General features: G+C 36.0%; 1 protein-coding gene across 1 annotated transcript in view; it reads right to left on the reverse strand.

Moving 5' to 3' along the window:
* Window positions 1-13,541, reverse strand: part of ARIH1 (ariadne RBR E3 ubiquitin protein ligase 1) — a 122,763-nt gene that overhangs the window by 18,020 nt on the left and 91,202 nt on the right. Inside the window, exons 6-10 of the mRNA XM_043555074.1 lie at window positions 11,375-11,441; window positions 9,476-9,582; window positions 7,430-7,472; window positions 6,840-6,911; window positions 2,609-2,739 (exon numbers count right to left, since the gene is read on the reverse strand). Of these exons, the coding sequence (XP_043411009.1) occupies window positions 2,609-2,739; window positions 6,840-6,911; window positions 7,430-7,472; window positions 9,476-9,582; window positions 11,375-11,441 (420 nt within the window). The remainder of the gene's footprint in view (window positions 1-2,608; window positions 2,740-6,839; window positions 6,912-7,429; window positions 7,473-9,475; window positions 9,583-11,374; window positions 11,442-13,541) is intronic.

Below are 13,541 nucleotides of genomic sequence, written 5' to 3' on the forward strand. Positions count from 1 at the left end.
GAAGAATTTTGAATTTACTTTAAATCTTGTTAAACTGGATTCACTGTTCTAGCTTGCCAAGTTTCCCAGGATTTTAATGGTCTATATATTTAATATCTTTCTGTGATGTTACCCTAAAATGTAGGCAAGATTCTCTTATTAGTTTAAGAAAGTCATCAGTAAAACTGACCAGAAAAGTAGTACACAGTTTACATGAATAAAAAAGGTAAGGACAAAGCCTTTCATTCAGCACATCTTGGGGAAGTATTTCATTAGGAAGAAGGAAATCCATTACCTGTAACTGCAAGAAACAGTCACTCAATTAATCCCAAATATCCTTGTGTGTGATCATAGCCTAGGCCACAAACTTCTCAGCTCACACCAAAATACCTTGTTGAGATTCACAAAACGTTCCCTAATCATCATCCTAATAATACCATTTGATTCTGGGATTTCATGTAAGAGAAAAGTTATGTGGTTCATATGTATTTCATGGAATCAATCACAAATTTTGGAAATTTGGGATTACATTTTGTCTGCTTTCAGTTTTTGGTAGCTCTCTATTTTCCATAGCTACTCAGAAATAACCAACAATGGCTCACTGATCTCATCTTTAAGTTTTTAAAGTAACCCAGACCATAATTCACTCAAGTCAGGAGATACATTAATTTCCTACCAGCTTGGGTTATAATCCTCTTAGAAAAAATTACTTAATTTAGCCCAAATATTGGCTCTCCTTGCCCTCTACTGGTCAACTGTTAATACCTCTTCTTCTTATCTAATGTAATATCCTTAAAAACTTTCCTTTTGATATTTTTTGGATATTTTTAAGCCTCAACTCATTTTGTACTCTGCCAAAATTATTAAGGACTTGAAGGCCAGGAAAGCAAACAATTCACCTCTACTTCTAACTCAGATGATGGACAGTGCTACTTGGAATGCTATTTTGAGGATTCTGAGGCATTTTCAGATTTAAATAAGGAAGCACAGTATGACTCATTTGCAATGTTAGCTATGGGTGAAGGCAAGACACAGGAAACATTTCTGACAACTTCGGTCCAGGCCGTTCCTCATCCTCCTGCACCCAACATTTGTTCTGTACTCTTTTCAGTTTTTAAAACAGCTTCTTTAAAATTTGAGTGATGATCCAAGATTTCCTTTTGGGACTTTTTGGGACTTTTAAGTAACTTAAAAAACGTATTTTTAGTAACTCTTCTCCATTTATTAGGCTTGTTTGTTTAAATATACTAGAGTGGATTTAGTTTCTGAGACAGTCTAATTCTCCAGTTTGCCTTCTTAAAATCTAGAGTATCTGTCAGGCTAAACCCCAAATACCTTTCTTGGATTTGACAGTGGCAAAATCACATTCTTTACTTCTACATAACCAATTAGTTTTTACCTAATTCAGAATTAATTTCAGACAAGTAATCCCTCTCACTATTCCTCTAACTAATGAAACTAATGAAAGTTTCAGTGAAACTAATGTAAGTACCAATGAAAATAAAAAGAGACTTGCCAGTGTCTTCACGAGACCCTCCTCCAAACCTAAGAGATTTCTTCCCCTCTCATTCACTCTTTACAAAGCAGCCACGATTCTGACGTAATGTATGTAAAGCACATTAATACAAAGCCCTCTCATCTAAATTACAGATCTAATCAGGCCACTCCCCACTTAAAAGCCTTCTGATAATGTCCAAACTACTTTAGGTCTCAGTCTACTTTCTCTTTTCCTATGCCCTACAACGTGTAAGGGGCCACAAACTGAACTGCCAATAAGTAACATAAATTAGTGAAACGGGCCCATTTGTGTACTATAACAATCAGAAATACTTTCATTTTTACCAGGTGTGCTAGCTCCCTTCTCTCAAAACTCAAGGCATCATGATTCTAACTTGCATTTTCCTGAACTGGTAAGATATATGCACAGAACAAAGATATGTATCTACTAAATGTGATACCACCTTCTAAATATGGTGCCATCATGCTACATACAAATGCCCTGAAGATTCAGTCTTGGGGAAATAAATGTATCAAACTGGCAAGTTAAGACATCATCTAAGGGGCTATTAATCAATTCCAGATGACTGCTGCCAAGCAGGAATACAGGCCTGTTCTTATATTTCCAAAAGAGGCTTATAATCTGGATTGCACTGGGCAATTTTCCAATTCTTAAAGTTTGGGACACATTTTTTGTCTAATAGTACACAAGGGTAAGTAAAACACAACTGCAGGTTAGGTTCTACCAACAGTCTCTTAGTTTTCAACTACTGCCTAGACAGACATATTAGACAATGCAACTCTTCTCTAAATTAGTCATATGCTTTCATATCATTCTACCTTTATTCATGCTACTCCTTTTGCCCTGAACGTCTTCTCTACCACTTCCAACTAATGAACTTTTACTCTCCCTTAAAATTCACATCAATTGGTACCTTCTCTGTGAAATATGCCTAATTTAGACTTCTCTCCAGACATCTTGCCTGTACTTTTAACGATGATCACACACTGTATTCATTTACTTAGCTCCCAAGTTAGATGGTGACTTCCGTGAGGTAAAACCTTAGTCACAGTATACGCATATATTACATACTTATGTGAACATTTTCTCCCCTTCGTTTCCCCAACCTACCAGGCAGATCCATGTGGTTCCCAAGGGCCAAGACACACCCAGCAAAACTCTGCTTTACAGTTCTGGTTACGACACACCATGTGATTACAACCGCCATCCTTTTCAATTGTGACATGGCATTTGGGACATTCCTATGAAGAGAAACTATAAAGTTGGTGTCAATGCTACACTAGGTTGTATTACTATCACTGAAGAGAAGCCAATTCTGGATTTGGTTTATTTTTAAATACCACATTTATTGTTATTAATACATGTAAAGCACTCAGAAAAGTGTGGAATACAGTAAGTACTACTGGAAATGAGCTATTATCATTATTACTGGCTTTGAAGATGTATTATCCAAGAGGGGTGCCTGGGTGGCTCAGCTGGTTGGGCGTCTGACTCGGCTCAGGTCATGATCTCACAGTTTGTGAGTTCGAGCCCCGTGTCGGGCTTTGTGCTGACAGATTGGAGCCTGGAGCCTGCTTTGGATTCTGTGTCTTCCCCTCTCTCTGCCCCTCCTCTACTCATGCTGTCTGTCTGTCTGTCTCTCTCTCTCTCTCTCACTCAAACATTAAAAAAAGTATTAAAAAAAAAAAGGGATAAGGAGTATTTAAACAATGGAGGCCAACACACAATTTTATACCATTAGTACCCTGCTCTACCCAAAATGGTTAAAACATATTTTTACCTCCCAGAAAGCATTAGTAATGAAACAATAAGTCTTGTCACTTAAAACAGATGCCCACACCTTTGAGAAATGTATGGTTGAAATCAATATTTTTGTGCTTTCTAAAATTATGGTAAAGATAACTCATGTCACTTAAGAAAAACCTTTCTGTGTTGTTGGGGAACAACTTTAATGTGTTCATTGAAGTCCCCGAATCTTTGAATATGCTCTATAAAACTAGTAGTTCAGAATAGGGCAGTTGTATTTTCACTAAGTGGTTCATTTAAACTATAGGCCTCTTTTTGCATCTAGAGAAATCCCCAAACCTCTAAACCTCCAAGATGCTTAAACCTCCAAGATGTTTAAAGTAGGGAGTATAGGCTTGAATATGTTTGGCTTTGTTTAGAGAGATTTTTGAGGAAGAATGACAATTAGTAATAACAAAATTATCTGCTTGATAATTTTGAGATAAAACTGGAGTTTTTTTCTCTTGAGTGATTTCAGAAGCTTTTATTATTGTTATTAGCTCCTTGAACAAATTTGCAGATTATTGGGGGACCTCGGTGTCTCGGGTGAGCGTCCGACTCTTGATTTCGGTTCAGGTCATGATCTCATGGTTCATGACTTTGAGCCCCATGTTAGGCTCCATACCGACAGTTTGGAGCCTGCTTGGGATTTTCTCACTCCCTGTCTCTCTACCTGTCTCTCTCTCTCTCTCTCTCTCTCTTTCAAAAATAAGTAAACTTAAAAAAAAAAATTGCAGATTATCAGTGGTATCGTAACATATTGAGAGCTTGGTTAATTGTGACCAAGAAATATAGAATGAAACATTTTATTTTATTAAGAAATGTTTTGTTTTAATGTTTTTTATTTATTTTTGAGAGAGAGCGTAAATGGGAAAGGTGTGAAAGAAGGGGTGTGTAGGGGGACAGAGGCTTGAATTCAGGAACTGTGAGATCATGACCTAAGCCAAAGTTGAATGCTCACCCAACTGAGCTATCCAGGCACCCCAGATACAGATATTCTAGACCTGGAATTTGCTTCTTGAGAAAATGTGAAATATATTAATTGATTTCAAAGATTTGATTTAAAATGTATAATTAGAAGTTACCACATTGACCTATTTAAAATTACCATAGCTTATGGGCAGGGTAGTGTTATTTCACAAAGGTCAAATTGTGAATCACTATAAGGATTATCAGTAATATAATGGGTGATACTCCCCCCTTATGGGAGTTACAGGCATCAAACTAATGCAGGGAAATAGAACCTTTATATCTTATTCATAGTTTTATTAAAATTAATGTTTGATTCTGTGGATTTTCCAAAAGGAAAAAAGCAGTAGACCTGCTGTAGGGTAATAACTTTAGCTCACTGGCAACCAAGAATATGACACAGACTTGGAAAAAGCCATGATCTCTGTAGCACAGTTGTAAATGGACCACAGTGAAAAGAGTTTAAAACAAGGGTATTTGAGGGGCATTCGACTGGCTCAGTCAGTGGAGCATGAAACTCTTGATCTCTGGGTTGTGATTTCAAGCTCCCTATTGGGGGTAGAGTGTACTTAAAAACAACAACAACAAGTAAATAAGTAAAACAAGTGTATTTGACAGAAGAAAGTTGGGAGACTCAGTAGCCACAAAAAGAATTTATCAGTCTTACCAATCCCACTGACCTTATTCTTAAGGCCAAATTGCTTGGGTTTGAATCCTGACTCTACCATTGCTACCTGTGTGATCTCAGACTAGTGTTTTTATTATTTTTATCTTCCTTAGTTATTAATCTGACAAAGGAAAATAGGAATAGGATCACTATAACGATTATGAGTTAATGCATATAAAACAATGAGAGCAAACAGTATGTGGTATACAGGAGTACTCAATAATTATTTCTAGATGATATTGGAGAGTGTATTTACATGAACAAATGTTTTACCTCCTGTAAAACTAGTATTACTACGTGTATGGTTAAAAGTGCTTAATGTTTTAGTCCCCCATCCCCAATAAAACAAATCTTTTAATTGCATGATACATCTTTTATTTTAATCTTTTTTTTTTTTTTTAACATTTATTTATTTTTGAGAGACAGAGAGAGACAGAGCAAGAGCAGGGGAGGGAGAAAGGGAGAGAGAAAGGGAGACACAAAATCCAAAGTAGGCTCCAGGCTCTGAGCTGTCAGTACAGAGCCAGATGTGGGGCCTGAAGCCATGAACCACAAGATCATGACCTGAGACAAAGACCCTAAACAACTGAGCCACCCAGGGGCACCTAAACACTCCTTATTCTTCTAATTGTCCTGTGATTGAGTGATGGAAAGCTCTAACGCTGGTCAAACAACTCAGTATTCATTAAGCATCATCTAAGACAATACTAAAAATGAATAGCCCATGAATAAACCTATAATCAAGGGCAAGCCACTTCCAATATAGATAGGCTATAAGGCTGAATTAAATAAAGACTGACTATTTATACAATTTCTACTAAGAGATTGCTGGGTACACAGCTGGGATTCAAATGTATGCTTATTACTTAGTGCTAAAAAAGAAGGGTGTTCAAAACAACTTTCATTTGCAAGACAAAACATCTGTCTAGGGTTAAAGAACTGGTCCATGGTCATAAAGACATGAACAATCTTGAAACTAGTATCCTGAAACTAATATCATGAGCAATAATGTACCTTAAAAATAAAAACAAAAAAACAAGGGATACCCATATTATCCCCAAAACCTCTATTTCTCAGGAGTCAAGTCTCTTAAATCATATTTTAGCAATTTAACATGTTAAAGATGTCAAACATGTTAAGTCCAGTGCAGCTACATAAAAAAAAGTTATTAGTCAGTTACTCTCAATACTGCTCTAAAGAATGACTCCGTAAGGAGGGGCACCTGGCTGGCTCAGTCAGTACAGCATGTGACTCTTGAACACAGGGTTTTGAGTTCAAGCTCCATATTTGGTGTAAAGATTACTTAAAAATAAAATCTTAAAAAGAAAGAAAAAAAAAAACGACTCCTTAAAAGTTAAACCCTGGAATTTTTTTAAGGTTTATTTTATTTTTAGTAACCTCTAAACTCAACATGGGGCTTGAACTCACGACCCCAAGATCAAGAGTTGTGTGTTCTACTGACAGCCAGCCAAGCACACCAAACCCTGGGAGTTTTTAAAGGCAGAAATGTAAATTTGCCTAATAAAACCAAGCTAGGTGGAATAAACTCTATATACTAAAAGGCAGGTAATAACAATATAAAAAAGCATCATCAAACTCTCAGGTAGAAAAACTGTCAGCTTCTTCTTCTATAGGAAACTGTGTCCTAATGGACAAAAATTTCCAAAGAAGAGTACTATACTGCAGTATAGTGCTCAATAAAATAAACTCAAACACTAAAAATCGGCAATCATTCTGGAAAAACACAAACAACCAAAACCCAAATCCCCAAAACAACCCAAAAACCCCCAAATCTGAACTGAGGAAAAGGTAAAACAAGTTCCCGTCCCTAATTAGGAAACTTACTTGTTTTGCTAATGCCAAGGCTCCTATGCTTATCACAGTTTCATTACCAAGAGTTTACTGAAGGGAAATACCAACCTTTGTGTTGGCTGCAATCCAGTTAGAGGTCTCACTGTCATCATCACACTTTTTAATCCATTTCTTTAACCACTGTTTGAAAACAACAACTGTTAGGGTACAACAAAAGACTTAAGAGAAAGGATAGCAAATTACTTCAACATTTAAATACAGTCAAGCTTACATTTAAAAGGCAAAGGACAAGATTATCACTGGATTTAATTCCTCTTAAACCAAGGGACTCTGGTAGTTCTCATATCCAGTGTATATAAAATCAACCAAAGGAGGATTTTCTCTGGCTGAAGCCAAGTGAGGAACCTAGAGCTTGATGAGAAGCCCGGCTCCAAGATGTATTATTCCCCTTCGTAAATTACAAAGTCTGCTCAGGGAGGTGCCTTAACCACTGTTAATCCTGATAATTATCAGGAGCTGATTTATTTGTAAGGAATGCTTTATGAATACTTGTGACGATCATCTGAAATAAAAAGGAAAAAAATACAATTTTCTATCTACAAATGGATAACAAAGTTGTGGGCCCCAGTTTTCAGTCATCAAGTCTTAGAACTGCTCTATTGTATTATTTAAAAAATGAAAATGCCAGACAAACTCACCTTACATTTAACAGGATCGTGCCAATTTTCTCCACAGTTAAAGCTGTTAAGTGATAGAAGAGTTAAAAGAATTAAGTCCTACCTACTGTAAGTCAGTACACAAACAAACCCATTTCATGCTTTATAGTTCCTCAGTGGTTTCACTGTTTTTAAAGACTAGCAAATACAAGAGCATGAGGCAAGTTCATATTATTCTACAGATTATTTAGAATTTAGCATTATAACAGCATGTATTGTGGTGTGTGCGAGAAATGAAGAAATGATTATAGCCGTGAAGACATGCTATGATGACAACTTCCTAAGAAAGGACTCTCTAGCCACCAAACTGTTAAGACAAAAAATTGAGTTTAGCGAGATCTGTATTTTTCTGATAGTTTTGAAAATGTATAATTCCATGCTGTAAACATTCTTCAATTGAAACCAAACAAATAATTTTCACTAATTTAAACTTAAATTTCAACCAATGCTTCATCAGTATATATTAAATCTCTTATTTAACACCCCAAATGAAGAATTATATAATTTAATCCTAATGCACAGTGAGCAAACAGGTCACATCTTTGCATGACACAAACAAATGAACCTCAGTCTTATAGAGAGAAAGTTTACCAAGCAAGGTGTAAAACAAGAGTGTGGCTAAACACTCTCTAAGAACACATGAATTATTCATGCCTTTTTGTTTTCTAGGCAAATGTGGTGTATACATTTGCTAAAATAAAGTATAAATTAAGAATAAATTCAAATGCTTATAAAAAAAAAAAAAACCCTGCTGAATGGCTGATTTTTTCCAGGAATGCCAAAAATCCTTTGTAAATGAGAGGAACAAAGTGCTATCAATTTAAATGAAGTCAAATATAATGGTTACTTCTGGAAAAGAAGATGGCGAATGGGATGGAGAAGGGAACAAAGGAGTGTCAAATGAATCTGTCATTCATTTGACAGATTTCTTAACAAAAACAAAATACTTTGCTTAAAACTGGGTTAGTAGCTACTAAGTATTCACTGCTGTTATTCTCTATATTTTGGTCTGTATACAAGATACTTCATACTAAAAATATGTTTTAAAATACATATGAAATCAGACTCCACGTCTTATTTACAGGGTAAATTCTACATTAGAATGTATATTTAATTTTTTTACCAAAATAGCATGTATTTCACACATATTTAATCTCTGTGAGGTTACCTGCTCTTTTTGGAAATATTTAGTATTAACGACGTATAAGTCTAACTCTATAGTTGCTTGCAGAGAAAAAAAAAAAAGAATGGTATGGAATACCAATATAATGTCTATCTGCTAGCTCTTAGAGCTACTTGGTTTGATGGGTTTCTTGTTCCTAAAAGATCCACCAAGGAAATGGAAAATTATCTTAACTTTCTAACATGAATATGCTGTATTGGAAATTCTCTGTTAAGTCAAATCTAGAATTCAAAGACCAAAAGAGCATGCTATACACTCCAAGAACCAAGGTTACCAGGAAAGGTGGGGCCAGAGAAGCCACAGGAAAACTTTTGGTGAAAACGCACATGTAATCAAACATGTTTTATCTTTCCAAATTTATCAAGGCATATTTTCTTTCTAGAAGTAAGATTTAACTTGTCAGAGTAAAGGAAAAATAATCCTGTTTATTTTATTTCCTAAGAGATAACTAGAAAACAGAGCAAGAGCCATAAAGGAACCAAATATACCTTGACAAAATAAATAGTCCATCAGAAATGAGACGAACTAAGTTCTTACCCCAGATCTACAAGTTTGCTCATATACTAGTTCCAGCAGAGCACACAAGAAAATGTGATTATAGCTGCTTCTTTTCCCATAAGAAAAAAGAGCAACTAGGAAAGAAAAAATTACTGAAGATGCGACCTTTTAATCTAATTCTTATTTAAAAGAAATATACACTATCTTAAACCAACATCACCCACCTCCCTCCCTGAGGTAAAAAAAAAAAAAAAAAAAAAAAAAAAAAAAAAATTCTATTATTTTTCTACCAAGAATAAACAGAACAGCTATGTGTACTATTTCAATTTAGTGAATCACTTGCTTACCAAAACTGGCGCCCACATTTGCAGCGAACAGGTTTAGCATCAGGATATTGGACTTTAACAACATGGTGGCAATCTGGGGCAGGACACCACTTCAACAGTCGATTGCACTGAAACCCAAGTTAGAAAATAAAAAACGATGGCAAATTAAATCACGATGTAAGATTTCCTAGCACAACAAGCAATTATTTACAATGCTTCCCTAGTGTGGGGGCCAAAGACAGGGATGATGACAGAAGCATATAAAAGCCTGTCTCCAATATTTAGGAGTCTTCTACAGTAATGCTCTCAGATGCACAGTTTTTCCAAGATCTCTCAGAGACTTGGTTTTATAAAATATGCATAAAATATGGTTCTATCTTCAAAATTCTACCCACAAACTTTAAAATAATTACCCATTTGGGGCACCTGGGTGGCTCAGTCAGTTGAGCATCTGACTTCAGCTCAGGTCATGATCTCACGGTTCATGAGTTCAAGCCCTGCATCAAGCTTTGTGCTGACAGCTCAGAGCCTAGAGCCTGCTTCGGATTCTCTGTCTCCTCCTCTCTCCTCCCCTCCCCTACTCATGCTCTGTCTCTGCCTCTCAATAATAAATAAACGTTAAAAAAAATTTTTTTTAAATAATTACCCATGTTATTAAGAAACATTGATTTGTTTATGGTTCTACTTCAGGGTAATTTTCAAAGATGTAAGGAAACAAGATGAACTCCTACTCAGGGAAGGAGGGAAGGTATTTAAAGATTTTATTATTTTTTTAAGTAATCTCTACATCCAACATGGGGACTCGAACTCACAACCCCAAGATCAAGAGTTGCATACGCTTGCATGACTGAGCCAGCCAGGGGCCTCTCCCCCTTTTTACTTATTTTTTTTTTTTAAGTAATCTCCATGCCCTTCATGGGGTTCAAACTCACAACCCCGAGATCAAGAGTCGCATGCTCTATTGACAGGACCAGCAAAGTGCCCCAGGGAAGGTGTTCAGATGTTACAGAATATACATGTAATTTCTTTCTTTGACCATAAAAAAAGTCTTCTATGAACAAAAGTCAGTTCCTAAACCATGGTAAAGATTGCATTTTAGTTCTTAAAAAAAAAAAAAAAAAGTAAAACCTTTGGGTATTTTTTTTTATCAGGAAACAAAACAGGGTTCAAGTAACACTCTACACCGGAATTCAAGTTTACGATTTAAAAAATATGTTATTCCTAAAATATGCTGTTTTCTAGAAGATCTGACCTTCAGTTTAATCCCTAAGTGAAATAAATATTACTATGTAGAACTAAAATACCAATTTACACTGATGATCTTATACAGAGGCTGGCAAACGTCTTCCATAAAGAGCCGGAGAGTAAAGATTTTTGTCTGGGAGGGTCAAAAAGGGCCTCTGTGCAACTACTCTATCTGCCACTGTGGCACTAAAGGAGTCATAGAACAAATGGGCTCATCCAAATAAATATTTACCAAAACAGGCAGGCCATAGTTTGCTGACCTGTTTCTGATAAAAGAAAGACATTTGGTAAAAACAAGTAACTATAGCTCTCTTTATTAAAGTTTATTGGTAACAGGAGCTAAAACAAGCAGAGATATAGCAAGGTTAAACTGCCAGACATGATTAAACAAGTCATCATTAACAGTCAGCTACAATTTTTTGCTAGGGATAAAGGAAGAATACTGTAAAAATAATTTGATCACCACAGCTCTAGATCTATAAAGAGACACCCACTTATTGGTCTGTCACACTCCTTTGAGAATACGGGTTAGGTATGCTTCATGAATGAAATCCATAATCTAAATTTATGGTAAAGGTCTTTCTTACTATCAAGAGAATTTCATACAAGAAAAAATATTTTATTAATAAATAATTCCGCTTATTTAAAAAGGTAACCTGAAGAGAAATCACTTACCTCTACAAAGCTATTTGTTATTAAATGTTGATACTTTAATTTAACTTTCGAATCTGTGATCAGGCGCCTGAGAACAAGAATAAAAATAGTTTATTAGGATGTTTTCAGCCAGGAGTATTTTTCCACATTTACAAAATAAAATTTCAATGCTGCAGCTCTAAAAACTACCCTAAACTGAATATACTCAAATGCATATAGACCATCAACAAATGTAACTGTAGAAATCAAGACAACAATCTCCAAGTTTCTGTAGTTTTATTTTGGTAGACCCCCGATTCCCATGTTTCCTATACACGAAAGTCCATTTTTACCCACTTTATTACAGTCTGATGACAGAGTAACTATTGCCAACTTTAGGCCCTTTTCAGAGTATTCTTACTCTGATATCTTGCCTTAGGACAGCAATTCTCAGCCAGCTTCCTTCAGACCCCTCCCAAAAATCAGTGTGTGAAATAAGAGATGCTGACAGGAATGTTAAGAAATGGATCCAGGTTTTGCTATATATAAATTGAAGGGCCTTCTTCTGAGATCTGTTAGTAATTTACCAGAAATGTTTACTGACTGCAACGTGGCTTCCATTATGCACCTAGAACACTTTATATATTCGCAACAATTTCTAGAACTCATAGTAACCCATCCTGAAACTTAAGTTTTATTAGTCTTAATGGTAAACATTCCCGTGTTTAAAGAAAATAGTTAAAACAGAAAGAGTTAACCACTGACAAAACCAGTAAAAACTATCAAACGCAAACACAGTCTAACCTCATTAAATATTTTAAACAAACAAAAAGGTTTTGTATAATCTGGCCCCATCAAATTCTTGAGCTTCTATGGCACTGCTTGCCTTCCACAAGACCCCACCCTGTACTGTTCCTCTTTCAGCGTACTCCTGTCACATCGGTATTCTGTCAACAGAATTTGGTGAGTATTGGAACAGAATTCTGGTGAGTATTGCCCTTCTTCAGGGGCTTTTGCATACAGCTACCTCTACTTTAAAAGGAAAGAAGAATATCGTGGTGGGCTCTGAATTGGAACAGCCTAACTTTGAATACTGTTTTACAACTTACTAGCTATGAAATGAGGGTAAGCTCTTTGACCTCTCCATTTCTCAGTTTACTCATCTATGAAATGGATAGCAGAAATGAGGAGTTGTGAACTAGAACAGTGCCTGGCAAATAGTAAACACTCAATAAATATTAGATGCTATATTATTATTATTTTTTAACTCAGCTAAGAAATATTGTTACTCACAGTTTTTAAAAAGGAGGCTTTTTCTGACAATTACCCACACCAGTTCCCTCTCAGCAGCTCTCATGGCACCTAACACATACCCCCTTAATAAAATCTGTCATAATTTTTATTAAAAAGTTATCTGTATAATGTGTTTAATATCTGCCTTTATGCTCTCTTATCCCCAACCAAATAATAAACTCCATAAAAGGATCCCTTGTGTCTAGTACACTGCTTGGCCTACAGTAAGTGTTCAAGAAATTTTTTTTTAAGTTTATTTTAAGAGAGAGAGAGAGAGAGAGAGAAAGTACGAGTGGGGGAGAGGCAGAGAGAGAGGGAGAAAGAATCCCAAGCAGGCTCTGCACCATCAGCGCACAGCCCGACATGGGGCTTGAACTCACAAACCAAGAGATCATGACCTGAGCCAAAACCAAGAGTTAGACGCTTAAGCGATTGAGCCACCCAGGTACCCCAATAAATATTTTCTAAATGAGTAAACCTCCACATTTCAGAGATGCTAGAACTGAGGTCTAAAAATACTTAGTGTATTTGGTGATTCCTCAAAAGGCTAAACACAGAATTACCAAAGGACCCAGCAATTCTATTCCTAGGTATCCAAGAAAATTAAAAATGGGTGTTCAAATAAAAAACTTGACACAAATCTCCAAATAAAAACACAAATGTTTGGAGGCACCTGGGTGGCTCAGTCAGTTGAGTGTCAAACTCTTGATTTCAGCTCAGGTCACAATCCCACACTCAGTGTGGACCCTGACTGAGATTCTGTTTCTCTCCCTCTGCCCCTTTACCCTATTTGCACATGCACTCTCTCTATCTCAAATTAAAAAACAAAAAAAAACAAATGTTTCCACAAAAAATGGAAATAACCCGAATGTCCAAGAACTGATGAATGAAGAAACAAAATATGGAATATCCATAC

The sequence above is a fragment of the Prionailurus bengalensis genome, chromosome B3, assembly GCF_016509475.1.
Source record: "Prionailurus bengalensis isolate Pbe53 chromosome B3, Fcat_Pben_1.1_paternal_pri, whole genome shotgun sequence".
NCBI lineage: Eukaryota > Metazoa > Chordata > Mammalia > Carnivora > Felidae > Prionailurus > Prionailurus bengalensis.